Source organism: Tauraco erythrolophus, chromosome 5, assembly GCF_009769465.1.
Source record: "Tauraco erythrolophus isolate bTauEry1 chromosome 5, bTauEry1.pri, whole genome shotgun sequence".
NCBI lineage: Eukaryota > Metazoa > Chordata > Aves > Musophagiformes > Musophagidae > Tauraco > Tauraco erythrolophus.
In genome coordinates, this window is record NC_141469.1 from 31328269 (window position 1) to 31350291 (window position 22023).

At 34.8% G+C, this 22023-nt stretch overlaps 1 protein-coding gene across 3 annotated transcripts in view; it reads left to right on the top strand.

Moving 5' to 3' along the window:
- RGS12 (regulator of G protein signaling 12) overlaps positions 1-22023 on the top strand; it is an 80144-nt gene that overhangs the window by 56035 nt on the left and 2086 nt on the right. Inside the window, exons 9-16 of one of the 3 annotated variants that reach the window (XM_009985601.2) lie at positions 229-305; positions 2044-2244; positions 3172-3245; positions 6067-6193; positions 7155-7251; positions 8640-8716; positions 9233-9386; positions 12019-12636. In XM_009985601.2, coding sequence (XP_009983903.2) covers positions 229-305; positions 2044-2244; positions 3172-3245; positions 6067-6193; positions 7155-7251; positions 8640-8716; positions 9233-9386; positions 12019-12636 — 1425 coding nt within the window. Of the gene's footprint in view, positions 1-228; positions 306-2043; positions 2245-3171; positions 3246-6066; positions 6194-7154; positions 7252-8639; positions 8717-9232; positions 9387-12018; positions 12654-22023 lie in introns of those variants that run through there. The other 2 variants (XM_086611592.1, XM_086611593.1) reach the window with 2 other exon arrangements.

Consider the following 22023-nt stretch of genomic DNA (forward strand, 5'->3'; position numbering starts at 1 on the left):
ATATAAAAGCAAGTGAGGTTATTCAAGGGTTACATATCCAAGAAATACTTGACCAAATATTGTTTTGGTTTTCCATGCTTCAGTGCACAGTATGAAGATTTGGTGTTTCCTTTAGTGAAAAAATTTATTTTTCTGACTGTAAAGGATAATATTTGAAATAGCTTTCCGTATTATAATAAATAATAAAAATAAGCCTTTTTTCTGATTGCTGGTTCTTTCCACAAACAGATTCTATTCAGTCCAATGGATTATCATACAGACGGGAATCACAAGGCTCCATGTCATCAACTGCCAGTCTCGACTTGGTAATGGTCAGGTCTTAATACTGAAGTGGGGAAGCAGTGAAAACAGTGAATTACTAATTTTCTAAGTAGCGTGAAGTAATTTGTTTGAAGTAATACTTTGTGAAAGAGTCTTTAAGTGGTACAGTTAGAGGGCAGGATGCAATATTAAGCAATTTTACAATACTAACAATGTAGTAGAGGTTGTGTTCATATATTGCTTCTAATTTTGTCCTTGTGACAGAAAGATATCCTTTGCATCTTGTCTATCTTCACTTCAGGCACCAGTAAGCTTCCAGAATAAAAGTGTGCCTTTTGAAGGGAGCCACTGTAGCTCTTTATAAATAGGTTTTTCCCACCTTTGAGGTTCTGTTCTGAACAACTACATGTTAAATCTTCCTCTCTGCTTGACCTGTATGCAAGTTGTGTTAGACTGATTTCTGCAGTACCAGTGTCTGTTGTGCTTCTTTCCTCTCCATTTCTTTTAAAATTGTGAGTTTTTCTTCTTGTTGTGACTAACTCCTAAAATCTGAGAAAAGAGAGGTAGTGAATTTCATTGCAAACTCTTTGATTTTGTCATAGTAAGTAGGAAAACGATCACTGAAGACGCTGTGATCAAGTTCTACCTTCGTAATGTAAAACTAATGAAATGCTAGATTAAAACAGTATTAAGAATAAAACATAAATGTAATACTTTATTTTAACTACATTCATGTGGAGGAATAATATCAATAAAGGAAATTTTTAAAAGTCATTGTAGTCTTGATATCCCTCTAATAGACTATATTCTAGCAACTATGTAATTTTGCCTATTCTACAAATATTGATCAGGCAAGCAAGCGTGGCAGTCATGTTTATTTCTGTTGCAGAAAAGTCTTATCTTAAGAAACAGAAAATGCAAAGCCTCCTTAAAGCAACAATCCCTCTTCTCTCTCTCACTCCAACTGATAAAGTCAGAAAGTTAGTGTGGTTTGGATGAGAAGCCATTCCCCAACAAGTTAGGGAAGAGAAAAAGCACGATAAGTACCCTAAAAGACTGTTGAAAACAGTATTTTTTGTAGTGTCCTTTTAAGTTATAAGTGAGCTTTTTGTTAAATTTTCAAAGATACTTTTGATATTTCGTAGTAGTGTTACTATTCTACTGTTACTCTAGAATAAAGTTTAATGCTCTACCCTTTAGCCTTAACCCATAACATTGTACTTTTTTTTCCCTTTAATAAAAAAAAGCATGGTCATTAAGCGAATTATTTTAAAATTTTGATTTCGCTGTCATGTATTTGTATGCATAGCATTCAGATTATGTTAAGAGGAAATGTTGAGGAACCTGATGTTTAAAGGTGTTCCTCATCACTTAAACTTTGATTCAGAATGTGGCAATGGTAATTTTTATAATAGGCGTTCACTATTGAGTATAGACACTGAACTATTTGGAAGCTAAATAAGATTTTATTTACTTTGTACACTTTTTGATTAAGAGTTCTGTCCTATAGTTTCAAAGTCTCGTACCCTGTTTTACACGCTCACTGTCTAAAACTTCATCTGTTCTTGAAATACATTTAGATTTGTGCAGTGCTGTTATCTTTATCTAAACTTTTATTTTTCAGAATTTGAATTTATCTGATACTTCTTATATGTAGCATGATTTCTAAACTGTAAACATGGTAGAAAGTATGCTTCTTGGCTTGGCCTGATTTGTACAGACTCAAAAAATTTATGCAATTTTCCCATTGGGCATTGACTTTTCTTTCTTTCTCCTGTCAAGTCTGAAGCCTCGAGATTACCTGCATTTGTACCGGATAAAGACAAATCCCCCAAATACTGCTGTATAAACCTTCCGGATGGTTCATCCAGCAAAATGGCTATTAAATCCGGATTCTCTATCAAAGAGGTGCTATCTGGGCTCTGCGAGAAACATGGCATTAACATAGCTGCAGTGGACCTTTTTTTAGTTGGAGGTGATAAGGTATGGCCTTTTTTAAAAGCATTTTCATACTGATTTTACTAATCAGGAATTCTATTCTCTCAATACATATCTTCTGATTCTACCTATAGCTTTACATTGGCAATGCTAGTTAATTGAAGGAGAATTTTAATGAAACTAGAACTGGTACAGTACTGTGATTGATTGTGGTATCTACATTACAGAAAGCAGAAAAGTGCTAATGACAAGGATTTACTTATAATAGTAAGTTAATTTAAGTATGTAGTCTGTGTAGTTTGTCCAGGGGAATGGTTAGCTTATACTTAACTGGAACTATCCACAAAGAAAACAAAAGTATGGGTAGTAGATGGTACTAACTTAAAGCAAAGAAACATAATGACATTTAGTTGTTCGAAGGTGAAATGAGGTGAATTCATGCTAGAACTAAGGCACATGTTTTAATGTTGAGGAAAATTTCCGAGACAATAGTCTACATTGGTGTGGGGTGATGGCTCTTATTCCAACAAGAGTATCTCCAAATGTGGATATGAAACATGTGTTGTCTTAAATTTGTGCTTATGATCAGTCTAGATGATTACAATGACAAAAATCAACAAATGTGCATAGTTATGTGCCTGTTTTTTAAATCTTCTAATGACTTGCCAGGTTTTCTAATGCATCATTTATTTAAGTTGAAGGACCTCGGCTTGCTCTAAAACACTGAGTTCCTGAATGCCTGCTGACTGCAGTGGAAGTTGAAGTTTGGTCATTGTCTCACAACTAGCCAAAATAAAATACACTTTAATCATGTTGCATATAGTAATTGAATGCCCAATAGAATGCATACATCTTATACTAATAATTTTCTGAGTTATCTGAAAAAAAAATTTAACCACTCAGCTGTTGTTTTTTACATATTTTAAAATTAATTTGCTCTCTCTTATTTTGTTCCTGACATGTGCTCTGTAGCCACTTGTATTACACCAAGACAGTAGCATCCTGGAGTCTCGGGACCTCCGTTTAGAAAAACGCACTTTATTTCGGTGAGAGTCAAAAATACTATCTTCCTCTGGCATTTTCCACCCCATTTTCCATTTTACTTTTCCTAAGCGCACTAAAATATATTGTCAGTTCCCTGTGCAGCAAAACAGTAGTTAATGCAGAAAAGAATTTTTTGAATCCAGTAAAAAAATCCAGTTAGCCATGCAATGCATCATCTTAAATTGGAATCCAGAATCCAGCATTAGGGGATCTAAGGTTCCCATTCATTGTTCAGGCATGTTAGAAGAGACAGGCCTTAGTATCAAGCCAAGAGACTCATGGGAAGAAGGAAGGTGACCTAATGTTTGTAGCTGAAAATGGTTGGCTTCCACATCTTGCAGTTAATTCACAGTTTGAGTTTCTATGGAAGTAAAAGTCTGTTTTTACTTTAGATTGCAATAATACTTAGGCAAGGGATGCACATTTAGCATGGGGATTCTCCGAGTTACACAAGTGCCTAAGTTCGATATCCTGCCAGTGTTTAGGCAATGATGTCCCTTAGATTTCGAGTCAGCTACTAAGTGATTCCTCTACAGGTAATGGTGAGATTGGGGTGCCTCTAAAGGTAGTTCAGATGAGGGCAACCAGGGTAAGGATCAGTGGGAGATATGGGAGCCTACAGGAACGTTTCAAACTGAGTAGAACAGCACCTAGCAAGTTTTAAATGCTGCAAGGGGAAGCTTTCTGGATTGCTGTCTTGGAAACAAGTGGGATTTTGATGCCAATGTTCCAGTTTAGGGACTTTCAAATATTATTATGATGTCTAACTGGTCGAGCTGAAAGTTGTGAGCAAGCACACAGGGCAGATCTACAGGCCCAGAGGGACCTTCCACATCAGGAAGAGACATGTTTAGTAGGTTGAAGTGGCACAAGAATGAGATGGAAATGGAACTGCGAGTCCCCTAGGCTAATCCTAAATGCTACAATAAAAAAAAATAGGCCTTTAAGATAAAGTAGATGTATTTATTGGTTATGTGTTCCCATTCAGTTACATCTGTAGTTATGTGCCTAACTGGCAGATTACAGTGGGACTAATTGTATAAATATAAATTCATTTGAGTATATAAATTCTTCTGAGTATAGATTTATAATCCTGAATGTCAAACTAGTCAATGTTATAATATTATTATTAATATGAGTATGATATAATTCAGTACATTGTATGTTTAGTATTGTGTAGTACTATTTTATAGTATACATTTTTTCGAAATAATGTTTCTATTTTTTTCCAAAATGCCAGAAAATGTTTAATATTCCTAAATTCTAAAAATCCAAGCTAGTGCTGCGAAAACTCCTGAAATAATTATTTCAAGAAAAAGTCATGAAGTAGAATGTTTGTCTTACGTTATTGAGTGGTGCATATGAAATGAATAAAATTTATTTTGTCAAGCATTCTTCATTTTGGCTTTATATTACTTTTCTTTAGGAAGTAGGCCTAGTTTCTCTTTAAGGGTACTTCAGATTAATGACTATAGTATAGCATATTCAATTTTGAAATTGAAATTGAGCAGTCTTTTATTAGGTGTGAGTTTGTTGAGTTTCCAAATTAAAAAGGAGCTTTAAGTAGGCAGTACCATATGTCACTTGTGTGTTAATTAAAGTGTAGAAATGTTTTACATTATTTCTTTCTGTGGGTAGACGCTATGTAAGCAAAAATACTCAAATATTTGGAAAATTTTCAGACATAAGACAAATACTATGTGGATATACTTGGTTACCTGAATGTCTGCTGCGTCTGTGTCGATTACTAATTAACGATTAAGATGGATAATTTCTATTCAGTAGCAGTTATACTCAAAATATGAATGGCAAAGTTTCAGTTATTCAGGTTTCTTGTGGAAGAGGAAAGTCAGTAAGACTAAACATCTTATATTTAAGTAATTTGTGTGAGAGAAAAGATGGGGTTTACATTTGATCGTGACTGACAACATCACTAATAATTTTCATTTCTTCTGATGATGTATGTTTCTTCTGATAGTTTTGTCAGTAATAAGCCTGCCTGTGTTTTCATACTACAGTGCCATTATAGTCAAATGTGGCTGTGGAAGGATGAAGGAATCAGGGCACACATAAAGAGCATTTAAAAAAACCGACCAACTAGGCACAGTTTGGTGCAGGGAAATAGACATAAATGGATTAGTTGTTTGGCTTTTAAAATTTTTTTCTTATTTAATTATTTTTGTCCTATTTTGATGAAATTGTATAAAATTACATAATAGACTCTGAAGAGGACTGTCTTTATCCTTTGAATTCCAACTGAATTGCTTTTACAGCTTTTGCATATAAGTTTCTCATACAGCAATATTTTGTGATATGGTGGCATCTAGCCAGAAATTAACATCATCTGGAATTACACAGTATTTTTTCTTGTGCTTAAAAATAAAAGTAAAAATTCCTGTGCAAGCCCGTCTCAACTAATTGAATAGGATATTGTGAGTGTCTCTTGTGAAAGTGGGCAGAAATATTTTTCTTGCATCGCAGACTATAGTGCAGGCATGGAGTCACTTTGAAAGCGTGCCTGGACCCGAATGGTCAGAGCAATCTCACTGTAAAGATGAAAATGCTATGGAATGTATCTATTTGGTCTAACACTGGAATTAGGTTGGCTCATGCCTTCACTCAACTCCAGTGAGTGAAACAGTGGAAGTTTTATGTCTATTAAAAGTGCTTTATACCTTCAAGGTAGGATAGATTCATACTACTGAAGTTTCGGGATCACTAGCTGTGAACTAGTATAACTTTGCTGTATATTGGATTTTATATATTTTATACATTTTGTTTACTGGAATATTTCATATTAATGTTACAATTGATATGTTTCAGGCTGGATCTTGTTCCAATCAATCGATCAGTTGGTTTGAAGGCTAAACCCACTAAACCAGTAACAGAGGTCTTAAGGCCTGTGGTTGCAAAATATGGTTTAAATCTTAATGAACTCGTGGCAAGACTAGTAAGTATCTTTTGATGTAATTCAAGCTGCAATAGTTTTTGTCTGGAGGAGATCATATGATAGTCTTTGAAATTGTTCCTATCCTTATAATTAGGCATTAAAATCTGTATTTATAACTACATGTTGAGATGAAAATGCGTAGTAGTCATAACCATTATGCTTAATAGCAACTACTTCAAAGCTTTAGTCTGCATCTGTTTTATGTTCTCTTTCAGAATAAATCCAACATCCTAAATAATAGAGCCTGAACATAGCTTCTTCTAGAGCTCAACTTTTCCCATTATTAGCCAGGGAAGACTGAGATTAGTGAAAGCTACTGTTCCATTATCCTGGGAATCATGAAAGTTGCCTCAAATCTCTTTACAGAAAATTTCTGTGGAAGCAGACTGATTCAACTTCTCAACTACTAAACAAAACACTTGGCTAGCATTTTCTCTATTCTGTTATGATGGAATATCAAGGAATGGAAAGCTACTTTTGTGATATTTCTACAACATATATTGTCTTGGCCAAACCAGTACATGTTTTTAAAATAATTAAAAAACGTGTCGATATAAAGATAATTTCATTTAATAAAATTACAAAATTAACAAAGTACAACGGATTTAGAATCTAAAATAATCTCAACCTTCCCCTGAAAAATATGATTTGCTGAATGTACACAGTAATGGTCCTAGAGTATTTGTGCAAATTCCCAAATTGGATAATTTTTTTTTCTCCTTTTATTTTCTTTTCCCCAAATAACCATTCTCCTCACATAAATGAGTTACACTCATTGTAATCAAGGTAGTTTTACTCAAATGGAATAAACATTTTTAGAATGGCAGAAGAAAAATATATTGAGGCTACACTGAAACGTGAAAGTGCTTTGCTCATTTTCTTTCAAAACATGTCAGACTGCATAAATTTGTTCTGAAAACAGCTTTTTCTCTATCATATACAAACTGTAATCCGACTTTAGAATGGTGAGCAGGAACCACTTGATCTTGGTGTCCCTATATCTAATCTGGATGGTCAGCGAGTTGTTCTGGATGAAAAAGAGCCAACAAAGGGTAGAGGTAAGTTGACATTAAAGGTTTAATTCATGATGTCAAGTCAGTTTCATAAACCCTGACTTTGTTTAGTTTCTTTTGTTGATGTGAAGGTGAGATAAATGTGATTAGATTTGAATATGTCACAAGTAGCATATATTCTTTTTAACTAAAAAAGAGTGCAGTTTCTAAAGATTGAAGATTAAATTTGTCTGTTGATACCAAGTACTTTGCTGTTGCTCTAAGAAATTTTGCACTAGTAGTGCTTGAATACTTTACTTGCACTCAGCCATAGACACACACACACACACTCCTTTAGGGACACAGTGCATAGTAATAATACTGAGAATAAAATGCCAAATAACTGCTGTGAATTTGGCAATAAATTCAAAAGAAACATACTGTATAAGTAAAACAGATGCAGTTTGTGCAGCAGTATACTTTTTTGTGTGCAGTATACTTTTATGATAACGCCCTATAACATGAGAAAGTAGCAGAGCCTACATCTCCAGTTTTAAGTGATGATTTCTGGAGGCAATACTAAAAATGATATAATTTGTGATTTCCATGGACAAAATAATTTTTATGAGCCCTTTTTATAGATATAGAACACTTAGTTTTAAAAATGAAATTAGATGCAGTTAAATTAAATTCACTTCTAGCAGAGTTCCTCTTTGAGGAAGAACTAGGAGAATAAAGATGGAGGTATTTATTGAGGAGAATCAGATTTGTCATTTTTCTAGGAAACAGAACCAATTGTCTTTCTGAAAGAAGATATAAATCTCAATACTCACAGAGATAATTCATTTAAGGTTTACAAATAAAACTGTAATCCTATGTGCTGCCAGCTGCTATAAAAGCCGAAATCATAGAGGATCATTCTAGCAGTAGGCTGATTCTGCGGCAATATACCAGTGAAAAAGGGCCATGATTCTGTGTTTGCAGCTCACTCTTCAGTTAGTATATTTAGATGTCATGTGAAGGAGCCATTTAGTTACTTAGAAGTAGACAAGGAGGACATGGCGATGTTTAGAAAGCAATTGATGCACGAAACAGATGGGAAAAGATTCAACGTGACCTAAATTTGAGATTTACAAACTGAATTATTAGCTGACGTTTTAAAAGCTATTTCATCTAAAACAACTGAAAATTTAGGAGAACTTAAATGAAACTTCAGCATCTTCAAACTTTAAAAGTGTTGCCAGTATTAGGAAAATTTGAAGATGAGGGGGAGATTCTGGTAGGTTTTGACTGAAAATTATCAGGCGTATCAGCTGTGCTCATTCTCTTATTTTCTGAGTACAACTTTGAGAAATTTTAAAGCAAAAAATCTGTTTTGTGCATCATTGTCACTTAAATATTACTTCTTTGAGAAATTATAAATTTGTAGTTACAGAAGGTATGTTTATGTTCAGTGTTTACAGATAAACAAAAAGGTGCATCAGTGAAACAGAGTGCAACTGTAACTACTTCAAGAAATCAAGTATCTACTGTAAGTCTTCCACAATGATTTTTGTCCCTTAGATCATCTTTTATTTCCTTTTGGAATTCTATACTAAAAGCTGCATTCATCCATGATTTTGAATCAGCCAAATTATGTAACTAGTCTGAGTAGAGCTGTAATTCATCCAATGTTTTCCCACTGTCAACAGCATTTATGTGTGAGAACTTTGTCTTCATGATGAATCAAATCTCTCTTTCACTGTGTTGTATTTGTTGTTTCATGTCTCATTGGCTTATCTATGTTTGAAAATGATTGAATTACTCTCAAATTCAAAGGCCCTTTCTGTAATGTGAGTTCTTCAGAGTAAATATGTTTATTGACACGTTTTTGGGAAGTACTATGGCAAATGTTCTTTGCAATAGTCGAGATAAAACTAAAACATTTGTTGTGGTGGTGTTAGAGAAATGTGTTTTCAAAATAACTTTTTTATTCACTTAGACCATATTATGTACACAATTATATAGCCTAAATGTAAGTAGTACCTTAACTTTCCTTCTAATGCAGGGAGAGGGAAGAACTCTAGGAAAGTCTAATTCTATCAAAATGAAAGGCGAAAATGGAAAAAATGCTAGGGAAGTCCGGCTGTCAAAGAGAGAAGACTCTATTGCAAAGATTGGGAAAAAAAAATGTCAGAAAATAAATTTGGATGAAGCAGAGGGTATGTGAACTTTATAGTTTATGTATTAACATAAGTAGTCTTAGTAAAATGAGAATTTTGTATCTGTGTAGGAAAAGGTACCATGTGTTTAATATGGCATTGTGAAATTCATAGTCATCATCTTTACATTTTTGTTTGATACTGTGTTTGAATCGTAAAGTTTTTGAAGCTGAAGGTAAAATTTAAAGAATGCCTAAAGATAGATATAGGTGCCTAGCAGGATTTTCAAAAGTGAAAGCTACCTAATTCAAGGTAAAATAAAAAGCAATTAGTTACTCAATTGCAGGCGAATATCCCATTCGATACCCTTTGCAAGCCATGTAGAGTCTTGCCTTTCTGTGCACCTTTACCTAAGAGTCTTTAACGCACTGAAAGGCATTCTGCACAATGGTGTAGACCTCAACTTACTCAGGTAAGAGTTTTTGAAAATTTTATGCTGAAGTCTATTACAGTCAGGGCAGTGCAGTCTGATGACTGTGGAAGAGCTGTGATTGGCAAGAGTAAAAGCTTAGTTTACATTCAGTAACTGCTCTGAAAAGGTGGTTAGAAGTAGAAATAAGCAAAGAGGTTATTGGTAATCTTGTATGTTCTGAATCTTATTTTTACCTTCAATTACATTTTAATAGTTTTGGTGATATCATTGGAAAAGAACTCATAAGAGAATTTGCTTTCTTATAGAAATATGTCCATGGGAGAGAGAGGAATAAAAACTGTGTCGCAGGAGAAATCTTGACATATCACCCTCTGCCCTAGGGCATTAACTGAAGCAATTACCTGTCTTGTCAGCCCTTTATGTTCCTCCCTGTTTTCCCAAGTAGAAAAGAATCAGGGGACATGTTTTACTCACAGATTAAAATTTACTGCTGATGTTGCCTAATATGCATATCCAAAACCTGGTTATGCACAGCTATACAGCAAATGAATGTTTGTCTATGAATAAATGTCCACTGACTGGAATGGAAAAAAAAATGCTGTGGCTTAAACTTTTATTGCAAAATAGAAATTTGTTAATATAAGTGTTATTACAAAATATTAGTGCATTTTAAATTATTTTCTGTTGCTTACTATTTTGTTAACTTGTTTTCCATATTTTAATATTTTCATTTTTCTTCCTAGGGCTGAGTAAAACATTAACATAATTTGAAAACTTCAGAATTCGAGGCTTTCACATTTTATTTTGAATTTTGTGAAATTTGTCCAAGTTCGGATAATACGTACCGAATGTTGTAGACTGTTTTTTAATGAAAAAAAGCAACTGTTCTATGAAGCTTGAAATTTAAGAAGGGAACATTTTTGTATGACACATATTAGAAATGTTGCATGTTTTAATATTCATACCGCTATTTTGCAAAACTTTGGCAATAAGAAGCATTTTGAAGCTTCCATGTTAGCTACGTTCAGGTTTTATGGCATTTGACATAGCATGTTAAAAAGTCATTTTTACAAATACATTGCAAAGCCTGCCAAATATGACTAGAGAATTAGGAATAAAGTCATACAAATGCAAGTGTATGACTTCATATTATGCTAAGTTAAAACTGATACTAACATTCTGTGCTTTATTTTGTAATGGCTTTTGCTTCAAACAATATTTATAAGCTGGGTTGAAATTACTGATTTTAATTCATCTGTTGGAGATGGTCTTTTTAAGCATCTTTAATATTCTGTAGTTTCAGTGCTGTCTTCTTGAAAAATTGGGACATGCAGAGACTCTATATTAAGAGTTAGATATTTTTATATTTATATGTTTTGTACCAAAGAGTTTGTTTATTGTTGTGAGGCTTCTTTTTTGAGGAGTGGTATAGTTCTTGGCTTACGATTGAGAAGTTTCTTGTTGCCAAGTTTTGAGACTTTCTAGAACAGTGGTGATTTACTATGAGTATTATTTATATATAGAAGCATATTAGACCCTTGGACATCATTAAGGACATGGTCAGAAAATCACTTCTAATTGTATTAAAAACTCTATAAAAAGAGCTGCCCCATTGCTTTCAGTAATGGCTCTTTTGATGGTTATTGACTACCTATATGCTACTGATTCACTGCAGTGCAAAGTGAAATGGGGTTACTTAAATCATCATCTGATCATGCTCTGTGATGATAACATCCTGGATTAAAACTACATCATGAATTGAATTTAAACTGTGATAAATTATTATTAAACTGAGAGAAATTCAATATAACAAGGAAGTTTGCAGCATTCTTAATCTTTGAGTTTCAAATGGCATGGCTATTTTTGAGTTAAGATGGGTAAAAACCATCCAGAATATAAAAAAGTGCACCCATTGTCAGTAAGACCGGAGCCTTGTTTTGTATAAAGAATTAAAAAATCCTGTGTGTATGTACAGATTTATTAACTGCATAAAATAGAAGATGTGTTCAAGGCTCAGTGAATTGCAGCTGTTTTAAACTGCAAAACTCTTACAATAGCAATCCTGATGGTCTTAATTATAGTGATGCTAGCGAACATTGCTGCGATTGAAAAAGTTCCTAATTAACATGGGGTCTTATTTCAAGGCAGCATTGAGAGAATTGAAGATCTTCATGGAAAATAAATGTGCTGAAAATTTACGTTTTAATGACATTGCACTTTCTGACAAAAACTTGTCAATTTTGGGTTTTTCCCCAATAGAATTTTTTGAACTCATATCCAAAGCTCAAAGTAACAGAGCAGATGACCAACGTGGACTGCTAAGGAAAGAAGACCTTGTTCTTCCTGACTTTCTTCGTTTACCACCCGCTGGACCAGAACCATCCTCATCTACGCCCACAGGCCCTAAAGGCCTCAGTAAGCGAGTTTCAAAAAACGATGGCAAGGATGGATGTACATCACCAAGTGGAAAACAGGAGTCCGTACAAAACTTCAGTGAAAATTCAGTTAAGAAAATGGGTTACTCAGAAAATAAACATAAATCTGCTTTGACAGCACTCCACAGTCAGAAGACTATCAGTGTTCCTTTTAATACTGCGTTGTCTCCCATTCCGCATGCACAGGAAAACAATGCAACAATATGGAAAAGGCAGTCAAGAGAATTACAAGCTGAAGGTATACAGATGGTAGATGATGATAACGTGGCAGACTTGACTCTTGTGGCTGAAGGAGATATTAGCAGCCCTAACAGCACTTTGCTACCACCGCCACCACCAACGCCACCGTCAGACATCAGTAAACTCACAGAAGCCAACTATCCACCCCCAACTCCTTTTGCAGGTAATCAGGAAAAATCTGGATATCAAAGATCCAATTCAGGTATTTCTAGATTTTAATAGTCTTTCCTTTCATGTAAAACTATTTTTCCTTGGCACTGTTAATCAGTATTTGGCACCCATTAAAACAAGACAGAAAATTCTCTCTGCACCTTAATTTTTTTACAAAAAAAAAAAAAGAAAAAAAGAAAAAAGATTTTCATTGCCTTATTCTATGCTAACTATAATATTTCTGGTTGCCTTTAACAATGTTCTTTTGTTTGGATTTGGCGTGTGGCCAAAAATGGACACATGCAAACAAACCTTTAAAATACATCCATATGCTATAATTATCTCGTTCTTTACCCTAGGAGTACAAAACAGGATATCAGCGTTTTGAGCTGCATAACACTGTTGCGTTCCAGATTTTCTGATCCATTTGTCATAAAGAGATACATGATTAGGGTTTGGAAGTTTAAGTGCTTTAGCAGGAGCCCTAATTATGTGTTGAAAACTGCAGTACTGTTTATGATTAAAATTTGAAATGAATAAGCGTTAATTTAAAAAATATTTCTCTAATAAATTAGATATTTGTGACTAAAAATAAAATGTTAGGTTTTTTTAATCCATACTTTGCTACACAGAGAAACATTGCGTCTACCACACTTTCCCCCAGAATATCCACATGTGAAATATCTCTTTCTATTAGATGATTTTAAAGAAAATATGTAACATTTTTAGGATGTAAGTTTCACGGACTAGCAATATCACAGAGCAATATTAGACCAAGGTGGAAGTATGGGATTTCTTTATAAACACGGACTCTTATAATAATTGCTATTACCAGAAGCAAGAGTTTGGAGACGATGGGTGTGTGACATTGACATTTTACAGTCATTGTACTGTACATTTTAATGTAAAATATAAGAAGAGGTATCTATGTGCTACATTTATTTTTGATGTTTCACAAACATATGGTGCCATAATTTGTATGATCACATTTCTTTGTGATGTGGGAATATACATTTTAATTATTTATCTTTTTACACAGAGTATTTGATACTGTTCTTTATCTGTATGGTTGATGCTTTGTAAATACTTCTTTGGTTGTTGGATACTTATAAATGGCAATGCAAATTATTTCATCCTCTTGGTATTTTAAAAACAAATTCCTTTATTAGTAGTATTTGAGAAATGTTCTGTAAGTGCTACCACTTAATTTCTGAAACTGAGTATTGAACAGACTTGTAACCAGTGCCTACGGATAACAAAACCACAAAATGTACTTCAGACATATTGGTGTGTATATGCATAGATTTGTGTTGGTGTCTTTCTGATAATATGACAAGTGTACAACATAGGTATCAATCTGCATATTTTTCAGTGAGAACAGTTAGAAAAACCATTTGCACTTAAAAAAAAACTTAATGAATTTACAATATTTTAATGCATGCCATACATTCCTGTGTAACCACTGAACTGTAGCTTTCCCTTTTCCCACTTTCTACTTTTTACTTTGTAGAAATCTTTGTGTAGTTTTCACATGTATTTTGTATCTTTGTTCTCTCAGGAGTAATAAATTCTAGACCTAGTTACTCAAACTGGTTTTAAGCTTTGATTTTCTTCATTATTTAAAAACAGTTCTTTCAGTCCTGGATTAAGAATTCTGATTGAAATTATCTTCTAAAACTAAACTGATTAATAGATGTGAACTAGCAATTACTGTGAGACAAAGTTGACAAATGTTATATTTGTTAATAATCTAGATATCAAAGGGCAAATGCTGTCTTGAGATGCTGATGGGTCACATGTGAAATCCGTAGCATTGACATGTGCACCAGAAGGCAGATAAGACAGGAGATTTCTTTTAAATGAGTCATAACAGGAACTCCTGAAAGGAGAATCTCTTCTGTCTTTGGGTTCTTGGGCTAAACTTTATATTCATTACTTTCCTTCTTATTTTAAACTAAAGCAATTTTTCCCTGGTCTTTAAGAAATGAGCTGATGATATCAGCTCATTTGATGTGGAGTAACCAATATAACAACCTCTTTATTTGGAAGTCTTGGTTGGGTGAGAAATGAAGGGTTGGACGGGTGCTGGAGACCGCGTTACCCTTTTCATTCTTAGAGACGAGTCCTACGTAACGGTACTGTGAAGCCTAATTAAAAAAAAAAAAATACTGCCGAGAGGCTTGTGGTGCTGTTACCTAGGTCTTGTCATGTTCTGGTGGCTGAAAATGTAGTTTTTCCAAAAGTCACTGTGTTCCCACATAGTTGTGGGCCTCGATGAAAGAAAGTGAAGCAATTGAAAATCCTATAGCAGTTCCCCGTTTAAAATTGTTCAGACTTTTCCACAACAAATAACAAATATTCTACATATTGAATTATTGAAAAAAATCTAAACAAATCCTAAAGAAAGATGTAAAACACCTTCCTTTTTTGCTACAACTTTATTGCATACACTAACTGTTCTACACTCCTCTCACAAAACACTCCTATTTTATGGGAACTGTATTCTATAAAAGAACGGTGATTTTATGGAAAAAGTGTGGGCTGAAACAAAACTTTTCTATTTTCATGATTTCGTGGAGTTTGCATGGAAAGACTATTCGATGATGTACAGTAATTATAATAAAGATTGCTGGAAATTATCTCCAGTCAATAACTGATATTTCAAAGGACTAAATCATTAATAATGGTTGCTTTTTTAAGTGCTTTAATGGTTCTCCATTTACAATCTCCTGTCAATGGAAAATGCATTTCGGATTGGTTTATTGAATTAAAATGTTGGGATAAAAAGAAAAATATTAACTACATAATTCAAAGGGGTCTATAATCTTAGTTTCAAATTGGTATAAAGGCAAATGACATGTGTGCTTACATGATGTGTTGGGCTTTTGTATGGCGGGTTTATATATTCTGGGAAAAGCGCTGGGGAGGATGAAGTAGTCCCTCACGTTCTGCAGGGGTCAGTTCTCTGATCATCCGCAGGCTGATGTAACAGTCTGTAGCCAGACCAGTATCTGTCCCTGTAACAGGTAACTCTTGAGGCTGTTTTCATTGGAAGATCTAGAAGGCAATATATGAATAATGGAAAATGGCAAAATGAGGTTCACATCACTCACAGCTTTTGAGGACAATTTTTCAAGCACAGATCTTAACTTTCTTGAATAAGTGAAATGTGTTTAGTAGTATTTAGCTATGAAGTACATATCAAATCAGTTTGCAATACAAGAATCATTACTGATTCCAGTTGCGTTACTCATCAAGAAGCAATTGTCTTTATTTTTGAATAAGCCTGTTAGTTCTGGCAAATTTCCCACTTTAAAAATTAGAGGTTTCTGGAATCTGAACACAAGCTCTGAAATGCACTTACTTCGTGTCTCTACCTATAATGGTGGCGGTACTCATCTGTGGAAGAAATAACTCAACTATTGTGTGGTGTAATTGACTTGCAGTGAGGCATTAGTTTTTGAAAGTGTTAAAGTACTGATTTAATCTCTTTGGGTTTATTTTTTTTTTAATTGCATGATATAGTCTAGGTACTTTGAATGTTGTCCAGTTTTTCCCAATGGCTTAGGCATGTTCATTACCCAAGTGAAAAATAGCTGTCATGGGGAGAGGCAGTCTTTCAAACCTTTAGTCCCCTCAGGAGCTGTGAATATCAAGCCAGAGGCCTTGCACTAGATTTTTTTACTCAGTGATATTCCACTGGGGCCTGTGAGTGGTTCACTGTGATTGTTGGCTCTACTACAAAGTAGGTGGTTTTTTTTCAGGGAGTGCCGTTTCATCTTTAAATAGGACAATTTGCAGCAATCAGACTGAAGGTGCGCAGACTGTAGATTTGATTCCATCAAATTGTTCTTCCTTCTGTTATTAAAAAAACTGCCTTTTATTTTGCATTTAGGGTGAGAAATAGTCTTAAAATGAAATTACAGTTACAGTCAGTGGAAATATTGCCTACCAAGTAAGAAGAATTATTTTCTGAGTAGATGTGTAGGCTGGATGAAGCAATTCAGTCAAATAAAGTGTTTATTCAAAACTCTCTTTTAATAGATATATAATGTCATTGGTTAAGGTAGAGAGCCAGCTAGGGTAAATAAAAGCATGGTGAACTCTCTGGAATTATACTTGAAAAATATAGCTATGGAAGATAAAGAGTGAATTTAGATTATATAAACAATTACTTTGTTCTGAAGATTCTGCTTTGTTTCTGAAACAGATGAGCAATGGTATCCTCAAAATAAACTTGCTTCTTTTCTTATTGGGAAGGATCCTTTTAGAAAAGGGATAGTACCAGTGCTGGGATTTTTTTGCTTTGAAAGATAAATTATGCAGAAATAAAATGCAGGGTGGACTCTCAGAGCCTGAGGCTGGCTATTGTTCCTAAGGACAAAAAAAATATCCCGTTTCTTTTTTATTATTCACAGAGAGGACGCGGTACACTGCAACCAAGGAATAGAGATTAGAAAATATCAGCGAGGTTTCTGTGACTTTCACTTTTTGGCTACTAAACTTTTCAGTTATAAGGTTAATGAATTCCAAGTGCAATGAAATCTGTGATAGTTAAGGAGATTAAAAACAGTCATGCGTATGTCTTAAAAAAATCAAAATAAACTTTTACTTTTGTAGTAAATTGTATAATAATTTGTGTAATCAATATTTTACAAAATATCTTAATTCACATGGCATATTTTATAGAAAATCCAGCCATGTTTCCTATTTAAATCAAGATAGCCATCTTTATGTAAATAAAAACATAAATAAAATTTATAAATCGAAATTTAAAGAAAAGGGATTATGACTAAAAGATGTAAAAATAATGTAAATCTTTTTTTTTTTTTTTTTAACGAAGGCTGTTGTCCTGCAGTTAATTATATCCTTACTGACTCTGTGTAGTTCTATAGAAGATAATTGGATTCTGGATCAATATAAAGAAGTACTTGTGGGGCTCCAGTTATACTGAGGCCAGAATCTGTTAATCCTCTTTTAATCAGAGCATGATTAAATGTAAGAATTACATGTGGTACATGACTGAGATCAATAATAAACAAAGGGGAAGGAGAGTTATGTTAAGAGTAGGCAACTGGGAAGCAAGGCAGGCCTTGAGGGATAATTATTTGAAATGTAAGCCTATGAATCCAACAGCAAAATACACCTTTTAGAGAGAATTACAAATTTTGTCACTGACTGGATAAAATGTTAGAAAAATTACAACTGCTCTTTGAACCAAACGCACACAGGCTAAAACCAGATCTGTTCGAACACGAGTAGGATTTGAATGATGAAATGGTCTTAGTTGAGTTATTAGTTGAAATGTAACTGGTGGCCCTGCTAAACCACATTTTAGAATTTCTTAATTGAAAAATAACGTAATGAATGGCAGATTAAATTAAAACATTCAAGTAACTCAATCCACTATTCCCCAACATACTACCCTCTGCAGTAATTAAACCTGCTGTTGCTGACGGAAAAGTGAAACCAGCGTTAACAATAAATGCTGGAAGATCAAACCGAGGGCTGAATATTTGTAGACTGTTGCAGAGACTTTTTTGTCCCGCCTATTACTTGGAAAATATTTGGCTGAAAGTTATTTCCATTTTAGCAGCGGAGAAACAGAAAGTTTAAGCAAATCGGCTAGTGTTGTAGAGGGCATACGTGTTGCTCCGGATCCAAATTCCGAACTTTTCATTTTGTTTATTCTCGGACTGTTCCTGGCTTTTAAGTGGCGTTGTGTGCAGCTCCCTTCAGCAGCTCTCGTAGCCGCGTGTGTAAGAGGTCACTGCCCTCGGCAAACACAGTTTGCAGTGTTTCCTTTTTTGATTACATATGCCACTGGTGAGCAGTAGTAGTCATACCAGCTCCTTCTTCTCAGTAATATTCAGAATTCGCCTTTCCAAATAATGTTTTGTGCTTTGTTCTTCATTGTGAATGCTCTTGAGATGAGCGCAGTGAAAGAATTTCTCTCCACCCTGTGTTTCTAAACTTAACGTTGCAAATGTATTGCAGAAATTCCCAGGGCAGAAGTAAATAGACTGGTAATGCCAAGCATTGCTGCTTGTAGAATAATCCATTTCCTAGCTTGGTGCCCTCATCGTTGCTGAGTCACATTTCCAGACACTGAGCATATGATGCAGTTGGCATGTCATCATGCGAGTGAAATACCACATGTAAAGTCAAATTTCCTTTGAAAAGATTTAGCATAAACTGTTAAACTGTAGGGAGGAACCTTTTATTTAAATCCTCTTTCTCCTCTGTGTTGTTTCAGTTAAAAGACAAAAGGAGGGAAACTTTTGAAGGGAGTTTAACCTGCAGAATTCTAGATTTTAAATGTAAAGTATCCTTTTCCCTTCGGAAGCATAAATCACTTACAAACTTAAAAAAAAATAAATGCTTAAAGTACTAACAGTACATCAGCCAGTGTGGAAGTAATTTATCCACCACTTAAAAGGATCCACATTTGGTAAGCCTAAAATTTTGAAGTACCATTTCACAAGTTTAGGATAGGAAGGCAGAAGTGTCTTTCCCAGACAGATTGGGAATCTGCCAATTTAATCCCAGAAACTGCCAGATTACGTGTATCTTAAGGAAAAGAGTTACTCATACTGAAATGTTTCAAGGACATCGAAGTGAACACCCACTGCAGAAGTGACCATGGCAAAGCTCCTGTTTTATAGTCGCACGTAAAAAAAAAAATGCTCTGTCAACCAGTATGCGATCTCCTCGGACAGGTGGTTGTATGGAATCAGAGCTGAGAACAGTGTCTGCCTGATCTCCTGCAGTAAAGAACACACCTGTCTATGAATTTAGGGACTGAAAATGACCAATTGCATTTGGAGGTGGTATAGGCCAGTAAATAATCAATTCCAGGAATTGGTCCTGAAAACTCGTGATTTCTTTTCACAAGAGTTGTATTATGAAATACTTCAAACAGATTCTTATCTGCTGTAAGTCAGCATGAAATCATTAAACCGGAGCTCATTCTTTTTAATTGAATATCTGATCCTCTCTGATATTGGAAGTTCAGTGCCTCGACGGTATAGAAATCACAGAATATCCTTGTTATCTTTCAGTAGAACTGGGAGCCATCTAAATAGTAAATGGTTTTGACAAGAACACTAGGATTTTAGCAAAGCTGGAATGCTGAGTAAAACACTGAATGCAGAGAAGAGTTGTCTGTCTGTATGGAAAAGGTGTTGGAAAAAATTATGGAATAGAATTTAACATTCTATCATATACGAAATCCACTAAGTATGGACTTTCAAATAGAGAGCTCATCTCTTACAGTGAAACTTCATAAAAATCTACTTCCTTTTATAAAAAATGATAAATATGGTGTGAATGGAGCTATATGGAGTATTGATCACCTAAAAATATAGGTGCTGAATTACAGATCAGATCTTTAAGAAGAGAATCATAACTAAAATTTGATACGTTCAAAATAAGTAGATCTAATAATTGTGGTATCGAAACAATATCATTGCTAGATGTGAGTGGACCTTTAAATCCCAAGCATCTGCATAAAGAGCTACGGTTATTTGATCCTACCATCTACATTTGACAGTTAATACTGTTTCTAAAATTTCCAGGTTTTCTGTGACCTTGTCTTTGCCTGGAATTTGGCCAAATGCTCCCTTGGTCCTAAACTACTGGGAAAACAAGATCTTCCAATATCTTGCTTAGATCTTACTTAGAGCTTGAGGAGTATTTTATACAGAAGAACAAAAATTCCCTTTGTCTTCCTCTGTAAAGACACTTTTCCATAATCATAATGTTAAATTCAGAGAGCTTGAAAATAAAAATCAAAATACCAGAAAAAAAGAGGAATGCTGGTAAATCAGGAGATCGGCCAAAACACTGCCTGATCATTAACCTTTTGGAGAACGCAGCCCAGCACACCTAGCCTTCTAAGCAGCCATTCAATCTGCAAGCCTGTAAAATAGCACATCTCCAGTTTAAAGACAGCAGAAGACACACGTCATCCCATCATTAAAGCAGCTGGAACATATTAAGGGCATCAGATGCACAAGAAAATTCCTTTAGAGCTGCATGGAATGCTTAGCGGGGGGGGTGAAGGTCACCAATAGGCATGATTAAGCTATTCCAGTCTGTTTGGAAATTAATCTGTGTGACTACTACTCTAAGCCCTGGCTTCCTTTGCCTTCTGAAGTTAGGTAGGACATGTGGCAGATTAGATTTGGGAAAATGTAATATCATTCCTGGCGTGCTTTATGCAAGGCAAAGCAACCTGCAGAGATGTCCATGGAGCTTTTCATCACTTCAGTGCAAGAATACGTGAAGAGACATTTTATCTGTCAAGGCTCTCTGCACCTTCAATGCTCACGTATGTGTTTGTTACTCCAAAAGAGAATATGAACCAGTGCAGAAGTGTTGTAGGCATTATTTAAGCCTCGTTACAAAGCTCCTCTGAGTACACACAAATTTTGAGTCTTTTTTAACCTTGTGGGATACGTTTATACATCAGCTGCTTTTGGAGATCTATTATTTGTGCAAAATAGCCTTGCTTCATAAATGCTGTATTTTAAAAGATGAGGGGGAAAAAAGCACATTAAAATATTTTCTCAGTATAGTGATACTCTTGAAATCTGCTTTGGTGCAAATGAGCCAAGACATTTTCTGCCTTGCCAGGAAAAGAGAAATCATCTTCACAGTATCATCCAATAGTAATTCCATATTCTTTTGAACCAGTATTTCAGACAAGACCTTGTGTTACTGTCCTGCCTCTAGTAGTAATTTATTAGCTGCTTCATCAGAGTTTGTCCTGAAAAGAGCATTAATAGAAAAAACTGCCCATGATACGGTTTTGTTCCTCTTCAGATGGGCTTATGTCTTGTGAAGCCCAAGAGCTAACACGGGCCTTATTTTTGCATTGTTTTGCTATTAGACAACTTGCAAGCCCAGTTGCTTCGTGTAGTGACTCAGTGACACTATCATTCCAAGACTTAATGGCATTTCTTATATTTAGCTGCAGAGAAACTTAGCAACCAAATAAATACAGCAATACTTCCACCTTCCATAGTGTTCCTCAGTAGGAGTTTCCAGCTCTTTCATCAGTTGTACCCTGTTAATGCAGGCTGTGGCTTCCCACTGTGGAAAGTGTTTCGGCTTAGTTCAAGTTAACAGAGCTATGAGACCTTACACCACTGTCAAAGTTCGTTCTTTACGTTTAGTAGCAGGATGTATCCTCAATACTAGGATAACTGGATGGCTCATGCTCTGTCAATGCAAACTATTTGGTGTAATTTATTGTTAGTATGGCTTTTTAGAAGTTAATAACTCTCTTAAACCAATGTGAAAGGAGAATCAGAGATCTTCCTCAAAGGGCGTAGAATAGCAGATTAAAAGGATCAAGAGTACAATTCAGTATATTCATGTTAAGATAAGCATTTTAGAATAGAAGAATAGCATTTTACACCACAGCCATGCAAAC